Here is a 21,232-nt window from a genome sequence, read left to right as displayed (position 1 = left end):
CAGAGGTCTCTCTCTTCAGAAAGCAGTTGGATTCCCTTCCCCATGCTGGCAGAAGACTAGAAATTTAATTATCTCGACTGAGTGAGATCAGGCATGTTCAAGTACAGCACTACCCTACTAGAAAAGGAATCTATAATAATAAAAGCATAATATGCCAATTAGCTGGGGCTGCAGGGAAGCCTGGGTCCTGGGTGCCAGAGGGAAGCTGATGCCGGCAGCCGTGGGAAGGAAGGGCCTACTCTTGCACAAATTTCATGCATCGGGCCTCTAGTGATGAATATATTTAGCTTCAGAATTTGGCCTCACCCCACCTGCTCCCTAAATTCCAGTATGTATATCCCTCCAGGCAGGAAGAGTTTTCTCTAAGCAGAAGTCACAAATGAAAAAACATGCAGACTTTCTGACCTCAGTGGTTCTTCAGGGAAATAGCCAGCTTGCTTACAGTGAACCTACCCATCACAGTCCCATCCAAACAGACCTTGCTCTTGACTTTTAGTTTATACTGTTTTATATGAACAGCACACTCAAGGATCACCAGGTACTTGAGGAGAGCATCTGAGAATGAAAGACAGACAAAAAAAAAAAAAGTATCATTTGTATGTATGTCCTGATGTTTTCATGTGAGTACCTGGTACACAGTAATTAAGCAAAAATAACTCAAGTTGAACTCTGGGTATGTTATTTACCTGTGATTAGAAAATAGCAAAATAATGATATTAGCACTTTTAAATATCATTTTTTTGAAGTTCATTTTCTGAGTGGCTCTTTAGGTAAAAATGATTTTGACATCAAAATAATAAAATGTTATTAAAGAAAGAAAGCAACTGGGAGGAAGCAAGTCTATGTAGGAGTAGAATGCCTCAAAAAAATATTCAGAAAACAACCACTATTAGAATCTACAGTATCAACAATGTAAAACTCAATAGAAGAGTTGGAAGATAAAATTGAGGAAATTTCTCAAGAAAATAGAATACGGGCAGAAATGGGAGGTCAGAAAGAAAAATATAAGAAAATTAGAGAACCAACCCCAGAGGTTCAAAATCTAAAAAACACAAGTTCCAGACAGAGAGAACAGACAAAATGAAAGAAATAGTCAAAAATACAATTCAATAAAGTTTTCCACTAGTGAAAGAAAGACCTGAGTTTTCAGATTGTAAAGGTCCATGGAATGTCCCACACAAGTAAATAGAAACTCACACACTAATACATCACTGAAAAGATTCAGAACTCTGGGAACAAAGAGATATCCTACAAACTTGAAGAATTGGGTTAAAAGAAAGATTTCCAACAAAGGATCAAGAATTAGCATAGCTACAAACTTATCTTGGCAACACAGAAACAAGACAATGGAGGAATGCCTTCATTACTTCCAACCGAGTTTCTATACTGAGCCAAACTAATTAAGTGTGAGGGTAGGATAAAGCCACTTTCAGACATTCAAGATTCAAAAAATTTATTCCCATGCACCTCAGACTCCACTGGAGTACATGCTCTACAAAAATGAGGGCGTACGCTGAGGATGAGGAATACCTGAGAACAAGGAAATAGATTTTTCAGAGCAAGACAACAATATTCCCCAGAATGATAATGCAGGGAGATCCCAAAACTTATGTACCACACAGCTACTTAGCAGGTCCAGTGAGCAGCAGCCAACCCACATTGCAGAAAGTTAGAAGGTTCCAGAAAGTTTTCTCCAAAACAATGAAATCGTAAGAATAATGAATTTATTTGAACAAATTGAGTAATTTATACAACAAGTGGTGAGATTGGGTTTAAATTAGTGATAACTTTAGAAAAAAACAAGCCAGTAAAGCATAGAACAATTGGTAACCCCAGAGAAAAACAAAGAAGCTACAGGAAAAGAAATAAAGGTTATGAGAAACCTTTTAAGTGAGCTACGACTATTATGTACATAGACATTATAATGTAAGCCTGTTGACTATTAATCTAATCAAAACCATGGTGAAATTCATTTGAGAAGATGGGATGTGGGAACTGTTTGAATGCAGAGGGGAGGGGGCAGGTGGTAGTGGTCATTAGAGCTAAATCCTCATCCTCCATAGTGGAAAAGCAGTGTATAATATTCTAGAACAGTGATTTCAGCCGTTTTCATCTCATCACACACATAAACTAATTACTAAAATTCTGTGGCACACCCAAAAATATATCTTTTGCCAATCTCACACCAAAAAAAAGGTGTAATTGTTTTTTGATTTACCAAAAAAAGAACAATAATAGTAATTACCTACCCTTTTTGCTCCAAAGTGACTTTTTAAAAAACCAAGTGCCTATATTTGTACATAAGGATTTCTGGAGCCAAGAATTAACCGATCAGACACAACCTTATTATGCAACTTTATTATCCAATAAGATGCATCTCTGTATATGACCTACATATTTATGAATCAAGATAGGGTATTTACACTGGATGGCTCTTGTTGTGTTGATTGTCACTTTTTTTATTTGACAGTCTAAGGCAGTGGTCAGCAAACTGCGGCTCGGCAAACCATAGCTCACGAGCCATAATGCGGCTCTTTGGCCCCTTGAGTGTGGCTCTTCCACAAAATACCGGCTCTTCCACAAAATACCGACTTCTGTGCATGGGCCAAGAAGTTTCAATCGCACTATATGTGTGCACCTGCACGTGGTATTTTATGGAAGAGCCACAGTCAAGGGGCCAAAGAGTCGCATGTGGCTCGCGAGCCGCGGTTTGCCGACCACGCACGGGTCTAAGGGGGAAAAGGTCAGGTATTGCATGTTTTCAAAATTCTTGCAGCACACCATTAAAAATAGTTGCTATAGAAAAATCAAGAAGTAGCAATATAAGCTAGAGTGTAGAGATGAAAAAAAGTGGGTAAAAGAATGAAAAGTGGTAACTTCTGGAGAACAGGAAGTGGAGGGTGGGGCTGTGTGAAATGTTTTTCATAACAAGCCTTGTAGAACCATTTGACTCTTAACAGTGTTACATATATAACTTAGATTAAAAATAATAACTTCAAGTTACAACAAAAATAGAATATATCGACATAATAAATTAGAAGAGGAGATGTCTGTACAGAAAAACAACAACATATCTATGAAGAATCGGAGTCAGGAATAACAAATGAGAAAAGCATATGGAGAGATGTGTCATTTGCATCATCAAATTTTGGTGGCATATGGATTAGTCTACAACACCAATTAATTACTTTTCTTTATGGTGATGCAGTGACTTAAAACTGAGAAGTGGAGCAAAAATAGAAATAGAGTAAATCTAATCCTCCATGTAGACCTGCTGTGAACCAAGAAACAGAATGTCAAATTACTATCCAAAATTTAATTTACTTCCTGACTTGTAGGAAGTACATAGGCAGAAATTTTCAAGAGAAAGTTCATGGTTGTCCAAGTAATGGTTAGCTTATTATTTTATGAAATAATGTATTGTAGTCAGTGCCCTTCGCCAAATAATTTCAGTTTTCCCCCATTCTAGGCTCTTGATAGCATTATACCTCCATGTCTCCTATAGTCTGTCAGAGTCATGTGACTGGTTCTGCTCAGTGAGTTGAGTGGAAGTGATATGTATGTATTGTCACTACAGGATCCTCCCAGCTCTGTCTTCCCTTCTGGCACAATGAGTAGAACTCATTTGCCAACCATGATAGACGTGGAGTATGAGTGATAAATGAACCTCTATTAATTTAAGGTGAGAGTTGCTTGTCACAGCATAACAGTGCACATAATTGGGAATCATTCTCTGATGGGAACCACATACCGACCCGTGATGGTCCCAGTAGCATCAGAGCCTATGACTGGGCATTTATCATCCCTGAGCCCACTTTGCTTTCATTTCCAGCCCAGTCAGCGTGATACAGGGGTATTTCATGTCCTTAAAAAGTTCAAGATAGTTTCTCATTAACCTCATCATTATCAGTTTTTCATACAAGCAAGTGATCCAAATTGAAGCAAAAATATCTCTTCTTTGGGACCCAGTGCCCTAAACTATATATTTTTTAGATTTCAAGATTCAAATTGATCTTTTATAGTGGCTCAGGGTCGAGAAATGGTTAGTGTCAGTTAATAAAAAGATGAAATAGCAGTTGAAAAGAGACATCAAAACAAAGATACTTTAGTACTACTTCTCAACCTAAGTTTGTCTAAATCTGCTTGTGTTTCTAATCCAATCATTGAGAAATGATTTCCAAAATCAGTATAGGTGTGACATATTCTGGACAAGGTCATAGAGTAAGTCTCAGAACTTATTTCCTCTCAGCATTGCCTTTCTGTAAACCACAAGCTATCTTTAGATGAAGTTGTACACATTCATTCCTGTTAATGCCCCTGATTTGGCCTTTTAATAAAAGAGTGTACAACTCAGTCTTTAAAAAGGTAATTAGTAAAATCTTGTGCCATGTGTTTATAATATACATGATTATACTTTTCTGAAATGTGAGCAAACTAGTAGGAAGTTTTAAAAATGACCTTAATTCATGATCAGTAGTAGTATTGTTTTGAGGATTGATATTTGAAGACAATTATTCCTCTGCTTTGTTTCCCAAAAAAGCCTCTTGGGCTCACTTAATTCAAACCCAGGTTTTATTTTTTTAATTTATTTATTGATTAAGGTATTACATATGTGTCCTTATCCCCCCTTTGCCCCCCCCCCCCCACACACACACACCTCCCCCACTCATGCCCTCATCAAACCCAGGTTTTAATCAAGCCCTGACTTTTTTAGTCTTGCAGACAAAATTCAAAATGTTTATACCTTTTATTTTGCATGCTTTATTTTGCATAATGTAAATGACATTCTATACTTAGTTTTCTAGAAATCTATTTTCTTTGGTCATTCATCTGACAAATAATTTTTTACTTATTTTGGCACTGTTAAATGTTCTACAATTATTGCCAAATAATTTTCCAAGAATATCTTTGCTAAGGTTAAAGAAAAAGGAACATACTGAACATTAAGAAAAACTCAAATTGATTTGTCTGTGTGAATAAGTTCTAATACTTAAGCACATCAGCCAATTAAAAGATTTTTTTAATGTTCCTGATGAACTGCAAGACATTTTGCTATGCTTTGTGATAATTACACACCAATCTCTAAAGATCTAAACATATCCAATTGGAATCCTCTCTAAGCCCCAGGAAATAAAAATTGTCTGAGCTGAAAATCCCTGAATAAAACAAATGTGTAGTGAGGTAAAAAACCACCTGCTGGTCCAGATCACCACTAGGGCTGCTCATCCTGTGTCTGGGTGACCCCTGCATGCACTCATCATTGCCATTTGGCAGGTTGAATATATACCATGGTCATGCTAATAGGATTTGTTTTTGTAATATTCATATATCTATTCTTTATCATGACAAGGTAACAAAAAGTGTCAGATGAATGAAAACAAATTTGAATGCAGACTCATATTTACTTGAGGAAGTATAGACAACCTGGACATGATCTAATCTACTTCAGGTCATGTTCTAGAAATTGGAATTTAAGACGCATCTGCATTAGAACTTTGAGAAAGCAGTCCAAATGAGGGTGCTGACAATGAAACTGAAGGAGGGGGAAACACATCAAAAGTTAAGTAATAATTAAACTAAATAAAAATATAACTCATCAACATAAGAGGCAGTTTATGGTTAAATGCTGTATAAGTAGTAAGGGCAATAAGTAATATGGATTCAAAAGATCGAACACCATGGGCTACATTGGTCTAGATAAGCTCCATGTGAGAAATCAGACTTTAACCACAAACATATTTCTTCTTTCATTAAATGCAGCCATTGATTCCCTTATGAATATCCAACAGTTTCTTAGAATGGAGTAGTGGTGGATATCAAGTAGGCAGTCAGAATGTCTGTTGCAGGTGTTTCCTTCTTCCTCACATCCTCTGGCAAATGTAAAATAGCTGGGATTATATCAAGTTGTTTTAGTACAAATACAAGAAATGATTATCTCAATGAGGAAATTTATTGCTTATTATTTCAATAAGAGTTTATTGGCTTGGTCCTCAACTCACTCCTATCATGTTCTCAAGAGGGTTGCCACAGAGCCACGTATCTATCCTGTTATTCCTCCTCTCACCCTCCTCACACATGCACATCTTCTAGAGATGTCTATCTGGACATTCCCCAGCAGGCTTTCCCTCCCATCTCATTGACTGACCAAAAGTAAATCCCTTGCCCCCTCCCCAACCAATCTCTGGTAAGATGAAAGGATTAGAGAAGCCCATGACAGTATGGAAAGGTGGTGAGGGAGGGGTGACTAGACAATTTGATAGGTGAATTATCCCTAAATTATTAATTGTCAAAATGGTTTATTTAATCATTCCCTAAGGTATTTGCATTTTAAAGAACCAGTTCTGTTGCACCAATGATGTATTAGCCGTGAGTTTCTAGGCAGCTTGATTTAGATTGGTAAGTGGAAGAAAGAAATTGAGCAAGTGGCATTCCCAGTAGGCCAGAATTTTTGTAGTTATCAGATTTTCTCTTCAGTCAGTGATGTATACTTTCTAAGAACACATGGTATGTGGAAAGTATTGATTTCTTTATGAGGCTCTATATGGAATTGAAATCTGGCATCTAGAATTGATCTAGTTATAGGATTTTTTCAATTCATAAATATACATTTATAATCTTTTATTACTTAATAATAATGATGATTGCATTAAAATACAGTGCTATTTGAAATACCTGTTCCTATTTAATACAGTTTATTAAAATGAATAGATATAAAATGAATTTAGACATCTGCAATTTTTCTAGCTCCTTCTAAGTCTCATGATAGGAATTTTAATCTAAGGCTAAATTGAACTCAGGTATTTGAAACATGACATTTAGTTAGTTATGCAATGTTATCTGAACCTTGTTCACAGTCCTTTGCCAGGGCATCAGTTCAAGGCAAGGAAGGTGGACCACGTATGTTCGTAGGAGTGTCCCTTCTTCCTGTCGCCACCTGTTTGCCTCCCCCAGTTCACCTCATTGTAAAGAAATGGGAGCGTCTAAGGGAGCATCACAGAGAGCTGTTTTCGACTATTGGTAGATGACATTTTAGTTTCTCTTTTGCAAACAGGTTTTATAACCAACTTTTTAACAACTTTTTAACAACTTTTTATTTATGCTTCAATAAATTTATTTTCAACCAAAATTCTGAGGAACCTGTGGAGGCAGGACCATAGGAAATGGAATTCTGAACCTTGACTGTAATGCCTTTTTAGGAACGTGAATATGATGCCCTTTGGGGGCAAATGAGACACTCATCTCCATCATCTCCATGAAATACAAAGGTACCAGACTGTACCCATGCCAAACACTGCCCAGGAGGCAGAGACGGTGGTGTCTGGGAGAGCTCAAGTGAAGCAATTAGAAAAATTTAGAATGCCTGGACAGAAATCCCTGTACATTTGACTCATGCTCAATTAAATGCCCCATCGATAGCGTTTGCTTCCTTCCAGTGAGCTTTCCCGAAATGTGACATTTATTTAGTCTTGCAGTGACACATTGCCGTGGGGACAGTGCCTCAAAGTGCACATGTGCAAGGCAGGGGAGGCATGAGGACTTTTAGCTACCCTGTGCACATGGGGGTCAGGCAAGGCCAGAGGACAAATCCTAAGGCTGTTAGGTTATGCTCCTCTCCCCCCCTCAATGGTACCACCACTTTCTCCTACCCAGCATCTTTCTGCTCTTAAATCTCCTGCCCCATAGCTTCTCATCCTTTCTTCTTTGAAACACCTTTGTTAACTTTCCCAGGAATCCACTGGGCACTAATTTGGGAAAGAAAGGCTTTGCCCCTGTCATGGGAACTCCAAGCTACTGAACAAAGAGGGAGATGTCTATCATACAGGTGGCTGTTGCCTTGACGCCTTATGGCCAAGGAACTCCTTTCGGTTGTTCTCATGCTGAGGCTCTGTGCTCAGAGGGTCAGTCAGAGGCTTGGGTTACCACAGCTCCCTCTCTTTCCCTGAACCTGCTATTTCCCCTCCCAGTTTTCTACTCCTAGATGCCCATGTATCAGGAATTCAGACGCATGGAAATACTGTAGGTGGTAAGCACCAGAGACCTCACGCCTGAAGCTTGGGAGCAAAGAGCAGAGTTACGGAACATTCGGTAATGTGGTCTGTGCACTTCTCACAGAGCCCTGCTGGCTAAAACCCAGCCTTTGCTGTCCACCAAGCAGCATGCCTGGGTCTGGGGCTCTATTTGCTGGGAGGTGGGACATTTTTTTCCTCTGCGTAGAGGTAACGTCCATTCCCCAAACCCTGCACCCAAAGGGGGTGGCTTTTACCAATTAAATGAAAAGCATGTTTTGGGTTGGTAAAGGCCCCAAGAGAACTGCAACTGTTAGAAGAATTCAGGACCTTTCTATTTTGTGGCAATGATGATAAAATAACAAAACATGGACATGAGCAACTTTTTAAAATATATGACAGAACAATAATCCAAACCCTTCTCAGCCCTGACATTACAATGGGCTGAAGGATTTTAAGAGTCTTGAATACGTGGACCACCGAAAGGCAGTATTATCAAATTCCCTAACCTGTTTTTTATTTAAGATGGTGGCAAAGCCCTCCCTCCTTTCCTTCACCGTTGTTACCAACTTAGAACCTTCTGTCTCTAGCCTTGTCATTTCCAGTCAGAACATTTCCCAAAGTTACTTCAGTGAGTAGCTAGAAGCTTGAACAGCAGTAACTCAGAGCATGATGATTGCAGTCAGCCATGAACAAACTGGGCTTATATTAAATCCTAGAAAGTAATGGTCTACATTAGAAAACAAGACAGAAAAAATAAAGAAAAACTGTTTAACTGGAAAAGCATTTATGAAAGCTTCAGATTCCAGAGCCTCACATTAGTAGCATCAGCATTGAGGTGGGGATGCCCTCGTTATTTGTAAGTATGTCCTTTGCTTTAACTGTCGGAGAACTACTTGTATTGAGTTAAAAGGCTTTTACAGGCACTTGTCACTATCACAGTCTCCCCTGTGGCAGATGTTGTACCTGGCACTCAGTAAATGTTTAGGAATGAATGGATGCGGTTGAGGGTCTGTATGCTATGCAAGGATTTAGGTGTTTAGGGTTTATTTTGGCCTCAGGGGCCTGAAAAGTCACCTCATTCCTCAGTGGCATTCACCAACCACATATAAAAGCTAATAAGACTTGTTGGTACATACAGGAAATTCGTTTTCTATCAGTTAGTTTAAGGAGTGAATTAACAAAAGTGTGATAGGCATGTGAATAAACCAGGTAATTCAGAGAATTATTTCCTTCTCACCTTTTCTTTTTCTTTCCAGAAGTCTCAAAATTGATGGTGTTTGTGTTAAACAGCACTGTTCCAGCACTTGGTTTCCTTTACGGATTGTAACTTAAACTATTTCCTCAACCATGCTTGATCCTCAGCGTGGATTTGCTGTGGGCACCATTGTTTTTGTTTATCTCTAATTGGACTTTGTGGGGGTCAGGTAGTCCAGAGAATAGTGGTACAAGGGTGCACATTTTATCCTCACATGGGGCAGTTCGCTTTGTTATAAGAAAAACAACCTTGGCTGAGCCCTTCTCTCTTGTGCAGCCATCACATGCCTACTTTTGGTGCCAGGAGCAGCAAGGGAAAGCACATAGATGGTTCAACCTGCCAGCAACAGGGTGAGAAACTCAGGTGGAGTCCCGGTGCTGGCTGGCTGGTTGCATCAGTTGGTCTGATCACATGTGCGTGAAGAGGGAAAAACCCTGGTTAAATAAAGTTACATCTGTGCCAGTTGGCCTGGTGGAGGAGAAAGCTATTCTCGTTTACAAAAGATTGGTCAGGTTGCTTAATTATAAAAGTACAACACGGAAATCCAAAAATGAGACATTTCTCCACACAAACCCCATTTAATTCACCTCCCAAACACAGTCCCTTCTAGGACGGACTTTCTTTCCCAGGTAAAATGTTCAAAAGACAGGCAGTTGCCTGAACAATTATGCTTAACATTTTTATACCTTTTGAATTTTTAAAGGCTCAAAAGTTTCTAAGATATACCATATGTATATAGTTATTTATTTTAAAAAGCGGTTTAAGATTTTTACAAATAATAAAGTTTGTAACTATGCAAATAAGACTTTATTCTTCCTCACGTTACACATATGTGAGGTTTTCTATTCAAAGATTTTATTTTAATTTCCATTATATTTATGTCAGGATTGTAAGTTTATTCAGTTTACTTTAGAATTTGTAGCACATGATCCTGGGTTTTTGGCACCATTCTTATCTTTTCTGTTTATTCTATTCATTGTTTTTTGTAAACGAAGTCTAGAAAGGAAAAGTTAGATTAAAATAGCTCATGGTGTTGAAATGGCAGTAGGCATATAAAAGCATGTTTCTAGCGGCTAAAAGTATTTAACAAATATTATTCATTATTATAAAAATATCTTCAGGAAATGAGAGATGAATGGAAATATTCTACAATTTTCTTTTTATTGCATTCATGTTCAAAAAGCATCTTTTATTCTGATACTTACACAAAAGCCTTTGTTTATCAAAATTACAGAAGAGAGCATGCATAGTTCAAGAAAATTAATTTACATTTTGCTTTAAAATAAGCGCTTGTGTCTATAGTAGAACAGATTGATACCTAATAGTCTAAGAATTAGTTCTAAGCAAGTAATGAAGCTGCTCTGTGGAAAAGCGGTGGAGGGAGGCTGGAAAGCTGTCCTAGATGCCTGCATCCACTCCTTCCTCCCTGCATCCTACTCCATGTTGAGAGCGGTCTTTTGGACTGTTACCATGTAAGCATGTGATCATGCAACCATCATGCAGCCATCTATTAAAACTGCCTTAGAGTAAGGAAATAGTCAAGGGTTTTACAACCTACCCAGGGGATTGAAAGCTGTACCTAGAAGTGAATATGAGGATGAGATGGGTCATCTAAGTCCTTGCCATTCAAAGTGTGGTCCATAGACCAGTTGCACAGCCAGCCCCTGGGAGCTTGTTAGCAATGCGGATCTCAGGCCCCACCCAGGCCTAACAGTGTTCCCCAGGTGACGTCTGTACCTATTAGAAATTGAAAAGAATGAGTCTATGTAAGATTAATTGAATACCAAATCAGAAATGCGGTTTTCTATAGATAAGCCAGTTTCAAATATAGCCTAGTGTGAGCATGTTCTAGTGGGTGATGGGAACTGGTGGGAACTACAGTTATTGAAAGCTTTCCATGTGTGTCCTCTGTTCTTGGCAGGCCACATGCATTAGCTCCTTCAGTCCTCAACAGACTCTACAAGGTCTGCTATGAGGTGCTGTAATTACCTCCTATTTTATAGCTAAGAGCACTGAGGCATAGAAAGGCTGTGGTTAGCGCCCTCTGCAAAAAAACAACAAAACATACTCATGACCGGACAATGGGAAATTTTTGCCTTATTAGGTAGAGCCAAAAAAATAAAATGGGGTAAGAAACTAAGATAATTTTTAGTTTCTCAATAAAAATTATGAGAGGCAGCCGAATAAGAGGGAATTTCTTTCTTTTAATCTTGTGAACCTTACATGTTCTATTTTTAAAATATCACTTATAATCCATATCCCTTATGTCCCAAGTACAGCAAATACGTGATCTGAGTCAGTTATTTTAACCTGCCCAATACCTGACTTCAAAAAGATGTCTGAAACTCTTTCACGTGGAGATCAATGAAGTGAATGTGGACTTGGTATGTAATTGGTCAACTCTAGAGATATGCTAAAAGCCAAGGTGAAATCTGTGGAGAAAAGTTTTGCTTGGAAAAATAACTTTCTCCCTATATTTCACCTGGTATCTCCGCACTACAGCTCTTCCTGGGCTGCTGCAGGGGAGGGGTTCGGAGTCTCTGGCTGCCAGGGCCAGCAAGGCAGCAGGGTCAGAGGGGAGCTGGCCTGGCAAAATCCTGGCCCACCTGGTTCATTCATGGCTATTGTTGTGTTGACTGTTGTTGTTTTCTTATTTGGCAAACTAAGGGAAAAGAGGTCAGTGCCCCTGACTAAATAGTCAGGTGTTTCATGTCCTAAAACGTTTTTGCAGCACACCAGTTGAAAATTGCTGGACTGTGATATTTTGTAGAGTTTAACTTAGAATCAACTTTGGTCATTTAAAAATATTGGCACCTCTTTTTTCTCCTTGGCAAATGCCATTTACATTTTTAAAATTTTACTTTGTATTATGTTATTTGAATAATAATTTGAGTTTCTTATTATAAAAATATGATCCAGTTTAATTGTAAAAGATCCACACACACACACACACACACACACACACACACACACAAAGAAAGAAAGGAAAAAGAAGGAGGAAAAATGACCTATAATCCTACTGTTCAGAGAATAACTGATAAAAACACTTTGGTGGATATCTTTTATTTTTTCTAAACAGAATCACTTAAATTTTTTTTTCAAAAGAATTTGACATACATACAATATTATATTAGTTTCAGGTGTACACCATAGTGATAAGCCATTTATATACCTTACCAAGTGATCCCTCCATAAGCCTAGTACCCATCTGACACCTTGCATAGTTGTTACAGTATTATTAACTCCAGGCTATATTTTACATTCCCATGACTATTTTTATAACTGGGAATTTGTACTTCTTAATCACATTGATCTTTTCACCGAGTCCACAACTCCTTTCCCATCTGGCGACCATCAGTTTGTCTGACAGAGTCACTCTCTACCTAGAACTTTGTGACTTGTCTTCCTTATTAGTGTATAATATGTTACTGTTAAATGTTCTCTAGGAGAACATTTTAAAAAGTTGCATAATATTCTGTTTATGAATGGTACTACACATTACAGAAGTCACCTATCATTAGACATGTAGGATTTGTGTGGAGTGTGTGTGTGTGTGTGTGTTCATGTTGCCATTGAATGTGTGATGAATATCCAGGGAGTTATTTTTTGGCATATATAGTTCCTTGGAGTAACTTTCTAGAATTGTATTAATAATCTAGAGACAACAACAACATGAACGTTAATGAGTGTTTACCATGTGCCAAGCACTGTGCAAAGTACACCCTCTGACAATCATGTGAAGTAGATATTATCGTTATCCTTATATTATAGACAGGAAACTGAGGCTCAGAGAACTTGCTGTCGGGTCAGGGTTACAGACATGGTACATGCTGGTTCCAGGGCTTGCGATCATATTCCACTTGCTCTCTAGCGTGGCTGTACCACTGACTTTTATACTCTTAAGTCTTCTATGTGCTCTTTTTCCATGTACTTTTCCCCTTGGTAATGTCTTCCTCTGCCAACACCATATGCTCTGGCTTGGTTTTCATCCACACCATGTGTGAGGATTTGGCCCTTGTGTGCACCACAGCTTCCTCAGAACATCCATGGCCTTCCCACTTTTTCTCCTCGAGGCTTTCCATTTCCTTCACTTCCCACTTCTTGTTCACCCATCTGTTCAAAAAAGACTGGGCATCTTTTCTGCCTCCTGGTTTCTGTATTTAGCCTGTTCCTGCTGCCTGCAGTCGTTGTGGGTTCTCTCATCTGCGTCTCTTGTGATCTGAAGTACTGCATGGAAGTAAGCAGATCTCCACCCGTTGCTCTTCCTACCTCACTTTTCTCCTGCACCGAGGACCTGGGGTTTTCATTAGTCCATGGACAAGGACACTGCTCAGCCTGTCATCTTTACGAGCACGGTCTGCATATCAATCCCCATCCCCCAAAAACATCATCTGAAGTAAAAATGTAATCTGGGTGAATGAAAAAGGAAGGGAAGACTTTCTGCCAGACCTCAGCTTCTGCTCTTCTCCAAGCTCTGGCTCTGCGCAGGTCCCACACTTTTCTGACTCCTTTGTTTACTGGGTCCTTGCCTCCTAAAACATCTTTATCCATCATTTCTTCTGGGCCACGTCCCCTTCATCTTTAAGACCCATTAATAATGCTGCCTCTTCCAGAAAATCTGCTTTCATTTCTATCTCTATACATTGGAAGGCATCTGCTATTATGCAGGTTCCTTACTCGTCTTTTATTATGTACAAGTCTTAGGTCTTACCCTTCTAAAGTCAGAGGCCAGAATTCATGTCTCATTTGTTACTGTATTTTCCACAAGGCCTAACACAAATGTATTCATTGAGTAAAGTAATGAATAAGTGAATAAATAATAAACTACAAAAGCTTGTCCTATTATATACAGTAGTAGAAAAACATAAAATCATTTAACAAAATTGATATATAAAATTCATATATTACAAAAGAATTAAAAAACTGAGATATAAAATATTTGAGTAGAAGTATAACAACACATAAGCTATTTGGGTGAATGGAAACACCACTTTGAAAAAGCAAATTCTAAATAATCATTTCTTCAGATACAGCGAAAACGAAAATCTTTCAGCAAACAACAAAACAGAACACAACCAATTAGGCCTAATTTTTTGGAAGGAAAACAACTTAGTAAGTAATTTTGGGGTTAGGACTTAAGATGGTAATTGCTGAATCTCTTTTAAAGGAAACTGAGATATGAGATTATTCAGTGGGAGTAGTAAGCCAGGGACTTGGGCTCTCAATTAGCTGTCTAAACCTTGCATATACTTCCAAGAATGTGTTTACAAAGGAGGAGACCATGTTTCATGTAGGAGAGAATGAGAGAATCCACCTTATAAGTTTGTGGTGAAGAGTAAATTAGTTAATGCATGCAAAGTTTAGTGTCTGCAATATTGCAATCACTATAGAAAGGTTAGATGCTAGGTTTTTTTCTCTTCCAATGGAGTGGCCCTCATCCTCCCTTCTGTAGTGGCAGGCAAGAGAAACATATGTGCAGAGGTAAATCTGTAAGTCCTCACTTGGCATCATCGATAGGTTCTGTGACTTTACGTGAAACGACGTACAACAAAGCCAATTGTACTATAGGCCAGTTGATAAAAGCAAGAGTTAATCTAGTTCCTATGGCAGCTCATCAACTTTATAACAAAATGACATTGAGTGAAAAGATATTATGCGAGGACCTGCTGTATATTAAAGATTTTTCTTAGTGTCTTGTTTATACCTAAATATTACACTACTGTTTTCATAAAACCACAAGGCAATTAGCCCAGCACTTGTTTTTTTATCACAGAGGACCGGTTTACTGAAAACAAGTGACTGGAGCTGCCAGTGTTTAAAGCATGTTACTTGGGAGGAGAGTAGAACATGAGAAGCTAAGAGAGCAGCATGAAATCAGTTCCACAATTTTAGAAGCCTGATTCTTGGCTCTTTTTATCTGTAATTATATAGTGAAGAACAAATGACAAGTCACCTTTTTGCCTCCAAGTGATTTCATTCCTATTTATAAATTCTGAGTGATAGTTGAGGGTTTAGGAATGTTTTAGATGAGGCAAACTTAGAGGAATAAGACACTGATTTCTAATTTCCAAATAGAAGATGATCCTGGACCCCTCAACCTCTTTCAACCAGAATGCTCTTCTTATCTCCATATACTGGGTCTTTGAATGAGCTTTCCTTTGAAAAAAAGGTTTGAATGAATAAAAGTTGCCATTTTCTACAGTACAGATTCCATTTGCACTGAAGTTGGCTTGGGATTTAGGCCAGCAGGATGCTCTTCATTGCCACCAGAGCCCTAAGCAGCATGTGCAGATGTAGAAACTGTGTTTTCATACTTCCACACGCTCACACAGTGTGCTGTGGGCTGCCGTGCTCTCTGGCTTCCGCATACACTTGTGCAGATTGTGCACTGCACAGTTCACAGGGCAACAGCCCCATCACACATATTACAATAATGTTCAATTAGGTGTTTTGAGGAAGAGAGCCCCTTGGAGCTACATACTTCCCTCCAGCTGTCCACTGCCGCACACCCACAGCCCTGGTCTGTCCGCTCTAAAATGTCTCCTGGCTTCTTCTCTCCCAACTTTTATAATGAAAATGAAGGGTAAAATAAATCCATTTAGGTAGGAATGTCTGCTGGAGATTCAAGTTGCCAAAGGCTTTTGTGTTTTTAACAAATGATTGATTAATTTACTAGTAAGTTAAACTAACACTAGAGAGAAGATGTTTTAAAGCCAGGAGGCAATGTATGCCTGGTTCCCTTTGCCCACTCTGAGCTGTCAGCCCCCCCCCCACTCAGTGGTCACATGTGAGGAAAACTCAGGCCACAGCCAGCCCCCTTCTTGTAACAGACTGCCCAGCTCTCACCTCAATACAGTTCTAGACTCATCCAGTTGGGTTTGTGTCGGTAACACATTGAAAAGGTGACTTGTTCAATAGAAGGGACAGGAAGCAGGGACCGGGCTTCCCACAGCCGTTATTTTTATTTAATTACAATTTTTTCACGTACTCTACCTCATACTCTAGTAATTTATGTGTCTTTCTTATTCCAACTACACACTTGTAAGCTCCCTGAGAGCATGGTGTCAGACTTGTACCTCCTACAGAGAGGGCTGAAGTTAGGCCCTGGTTGGGTAGAGGATTATTTAAAGTTGCATGACTTGTAAATGGAAGGGTCAGAAATTTCCTAAGGCCATATACCCACCTAGTGTTCTTTCTATGCTACCACTGTCTCCGTTACCTGTTGCTGGACAACAAACCACTCCAGAAGTCCAGTCCTCAAACAGCTGCACTACTGTTTCTCCTGGGTTGATGGGTCAAGCATTTGGATAAGGCTCGGGTGGGCTGTTCTGTTCCACAGGATGTTGACTGCGTTGACTGAGTCACTCATTGGCTGACTTCACATGGGTTGAGCAGAAAGATCCAGTAAGGCTTCATCCCCATGTCTAGAACTCAGAGCTTCTCTTGTGGCCTCTTTCTCTCCACATTTCTTCTCCTGTCTCAGTATTCTAGCCTGAACTTCCTTACAACATGGTAGCTATCTTCTTCCAGTGAGAGCAGAAGTCAGCAGGCCTCTTACACTAGTGCCAAACTGGCCCGGTTTGACTTCTGCTGTGTTCTCTGGATTAAGGCAAGTCACAAGGTCAGCCAGGTTCAAGGGGAGGGAACAGGGTGTACAATGAGGGAAGGACTAGATGGTGGCCATCTTTGGGAACTAACCACAACTATCATTAACCAACACGCAGTGTTCTTTCTCCTGCAGTGTCCTGATAGAACAGGGAAACTCAGCCAAAACAAAGAGAGAAAAAGAACAATACCCTGAAACACTCATCCTTTTCCACCTTAAAGCCCAGCCGAAGAGTCGGGAAGGTGGCACCACCTTCCCACAGGCCCCTGTCATCATCCCTTGGCTGAGCTTCTTCTGGTGGCATTTGTCTTTACTTGGTGGGATTTGTAAAGAACATGGTTAGTGCTGGTGTTATTCTACAGTGGACTCTTCTCAATCATTTGTTTTTAAAACTACTGCTTTATTTTCTGTGTCAAGCTTTCAAATGCATATTCCTAAGGGCTAGTCTCCAGCCAGCAGTTAGAAACAGTACTTTTCAGTGCTGTATATGTGTGTTGCTAAAATGGAATACACCTACAAGTAACCTTTCAATTGTTAATTTCCATCTATAAGTCAAATTATACTCGGTCTCTAAGGAAAAGCAAAGCTCAGTAGGTTTCTCTTTCCTTCTTATTAATGGCACAGGATTTTTATGTGAAAGGACAAGCATCTAAAACTGAAAAATCAATTTTCTAGCCTGTTCCAGCTCCTGCAAAATATTTTCTTTGTATTCTAGCTCACTTGGTTTAAAGTTTCCTACCTAATGAGGATAATTCTCTTTCTCTGAGAAAAACTCCCTTAATCTTCTAAATATCCTGGGGAAATTTTTTACGTGTATCATTTTTCTTTAAAAAAAAAAAAAAGCAACAGACTTTTCCTTTTGTTACAGTTAGATTGTCTTTTACCATTTAGATAATTACTCAACCCAGAGTATTTTTCCTAGAAACAATCAAATAAATAAAATGCTCCAGTGTCATATCAAGAGAGGAAATGTAAGAGCAGCTATTTATGGGCTGCAGGGACAAAACTTTTCCAAGTGCTTTGGGGAAATCGCACTTTTTAAGAGATTATCATTGTCTGGAAAGTGATGAGATTTGTCTTATATAAATGGAAATCTTCAGTTTCCCAAATGTGTGTGAGAGAAAATGTAATTTTTTTGTACCAGCTGCCTGGGGAGTATGGCTCACTGAAATCCAATTTACTCTCCCGATTTGTGGGACTCAGTAGTTATAGAAGATACTTTATGTACTTTTTTTGTAGGGGTAAACATTTACGCATGGCACAAAGCTAGCATTCAATTAGGAAAAGTCCAGGTTTTTTCAGCCTCTGTTTTACCCTTTCTCCATCTTACTGGTAGTGGCAGTAGTGGGTTTGCTCATGTTTATTTGCTGTTTTGTTATGCCTTATGTAGGATTGAAAAGACATTGTACTTCTTTAAAATAGTCCAGATCATTGGAGAACTTTGAGGATTTTATTTGATTTTTTAAATTTTTCAATATCTTTACTTGCTTCATTTTAGGAAGAAGAATTAGAAGCCCAAATTTCCTTCCTTCAAGGACAGTTGAATGACCTGGATGCCATGTGCAAATACTGTGCGAAGGTGATGGATACTCATCTTGGTGAGTGAACTACTTTGGCCCTGGGAACGGTGATTGTCCTAACAACAGAGCCACTACTAGGCCCTTTGTTAAGCTCTTCACATGAATTATCTCATATAATCCTCACACCAGCCTATGGTAGATATACTGTTAATATCCCCATTATACAGATGAGGAAACTGAAGTACAGAGAGATTAATAAAATTTCCCAAGCTTATATCACTAGTTAGTGGAGTAGAAATTCAAAATCAAACAGGCTGACTGTAGTTTTCAACTCTTCACTGCTATACTGCCCTTTGTAAGTATCCGTCCAACTCAAGCCAAAATAAAATGTTGCACTTTCAAGATCAAATAGTCAGGTTTTTTTGTGCCAACCTGGCTGTAATCACTAATGTGATTGTTTGGACAATGCTTCTTTATTTTTTAAAATACGTGTTTTAACCACCTGCCTGAAATACATGTTAGGACCACATGACCTTTTCTAACTCTGACTGTGCTTAGAGTGTAAGAAATGTCCTCGTATACACATGAGTCATACGTATGTCACATCAGAAAGCCTTTGGCCACTACTCTGTCTCCATTTGTAGAGTTCTGTGTTTTGTATGGTCTCATGTAGGTATTAACATGAGCAACTCTACGTTGCTTGCAAAAGCTTTTATAATGCTTTTTTCAGCCCACTTATGGACATTCTTTCTCCACTCTGCAGTGTCTAGCATCTGTAGTTTGGGAACAAATTAGGAAAATGAGACATGTGCTCTAATGGGAGTGGCCTGTGTGTTGCTCTGTGAGTATGGAGAATGGCAACACCCAGTATTGTCAGGAATCAGGATGCATCCCACCTTTGAGGCTCCTTCCCTCCAACCCTGGGGCCATCATTGAGGGTAGACTCTCTACCTCAGACTCCACTGGTCTCTCAGCCTGTTAGGTCACGAGTCCATTGCATGTGGCCAGAAGGGCTGTCATTTGGGCTTTGTCTGAACCATCCTTGCCTCTGGCACGTAATCTTAGGGATTTGGAGAGCTGCTGACTTAGGTGGCTGGCTGCCTATCAGTATCTGACCACTCGTTCAGAGAAAGGGCTCAAGAGGAGGAAACAGCTGGAGAAACCTAGTCACATCTGATCCCACCCCTTCAAAACTCTGTTTATTCATGTGTTTCTTTATGACCATTTTTATATAGAACTAAGTTTACATGAATATCATAGCATCACACTTTAAAATGTATTCAAAAGAAGTTATGAAGAGATAGTTTGTATATAAATGACTGATCTGTATTATGTAACTAATTTTAGCTAATTAATTCATCTTAATTCTAAAGTGTGTGCATATGTGTGTATGTACACATGTGTTGTTGTTGTTGCTTTGTGGTTTTTTTTTTTTTTTTTGCTTCTCTGGCTACATGGTGACCTTTTCACTACTTGATTTTGCTTTTGACCAAAGGAGAAGAACAAAGAGTAACTGAGAGAAAGATTTACTAAAACTCTAGAAAATCCCGCTAGGAAATTTCCAAGCTGTTTGGTCCACGTAGCAGCTATTAAAGCAGCTTGACTTAAGCCTCAGAATTTTCCATGGGAGGGGGAAACACTCTAATTAAAGGAAAGCCCATACCAGCTGTGAGTTTTCAACTAACCACAAAACTAGATTTGTTTTTGTGTTTCACTTTCAGCCGGAGTCCTGCACACAGCGTGACTTCTGTTCACCATATAAATGTCCTGGCCATGCTTTTAAAGGGGGTTTCAGGGATGCTGCAAAGAATTTCTGGCCCCAGGGCCCACAGATACATTTCCTTCATCTGCATGTTGTAACATTGGTTTATTAGAGGGCATTTCTGTGTTGTAGGCAATTTTGATTCTAAGCAGAAATTTTAGGAAAATATCATTAATTAAGGCAAAGCTCTTGATTTACTTGTGTTATTATACTTACTTTAAAAATGACTTTAACACCCTAGTGTTTTTTCCATATAATGTTTTCTATTTTTCCTGATTATCAAAGTATTCTAAAATTGGAACAACTGAAATATCCATTAGAAAGTGACTGAGTATAGTAATTTAGATATGCAATCTTTATAAAAATTAAAAATTCTAATAAATTTTATTTATTAACATAAGGAAATGTTCATGATATATTTATTAAGTGAAGAGGGCAGGTGGCCGACTAGTGTGTATTTGATGTGAAAATAACTGGTAACAGTGGTTGCCTGGGTGAGGGAAGATTATAGAGGGACTTTCTAAGAGACAATCTTCTATGCTCGGAAAATGCAAGGCCGTCACTGCAAATCTGTAGACAGTTTAAGTGCGTGTAACTAGCACCTGGCGGGGGAGGTCAGTCTTTGTACTGCGGCAAGAGGCAGCTGTCAGAGCAGCTGAGTGTATCTGAGAAGCAGAGACGGCCTCCTGACATCAGACAGACACCAGTTATACAGGCTCTGTCCCTTCTCAGCTCGGCCAGGTTGCGATTGTGTGCTCTTATATAAAATGGAGATAAAGGTATGTATCTTGCCAGTTTGCTGCCAAGATAACATATTTTTAAAGTTTAGCACAAGGCATGGCCCAGAGTGGGTATCAACACAAATCCTCTCCTTGTTCCCCTTAACTCTTAACCGCTCCTGCTCAGAAAAGACCCTGAGAGACCCATCCAGCCCGTAACCAGAGAGCTGAGTGACTGTCCAGTTTATGGAAGAGCTGGGGCCAGTGGCACATTGCCCAGCACCTAACTGAATACTGCTTTTCAAACGGTGCGGAAAGAGGGTGGGATTGTGGATGTGCTGATTCTGAGATTGTGTGTGTG

The 21,232-nt window shown here is 39.1% G+C and overlaps 1 protein-coding gene across 1 annotated transcript in view; it reads left to right on the top strand.

Moving 5' to 3' along the window:
• The window catches only part of TBC1D5 (TBC1 domain family member 5), a 445,542-nt gene that overhangs the window by 405,405 nt on the left and 18,905 nt on the right, over window positions 1–21,232 (top strand). Inside the window, exon 21 of the mRNA XM_081105933.1 lies at window positions 18,369–18,468. Within this exon, the coding sequence (XP_080962059.1) occupies window positions 18,369–18,468 (100 nt within the window). The remainder of the gene's footprint in view (window positions 1–18,368; window positions 18,469–21,232) is intronic.

Source organism: Myotis nattereri (genome assembly GCF_964212035.1).
Source record: "Myotis nattereri genome assembly, chromosome: 14".
Classification (NCBI taxonomy): domain Eukaryota; kingdom Metazoa; phylum Chordata; class Mammalia; order Chiroptera; family Vespertilionidae; genus Myotis; species Myotis nattereri.
This window is presented reverse-complemented; position numbering and strand designations above follow the sequence as displayed.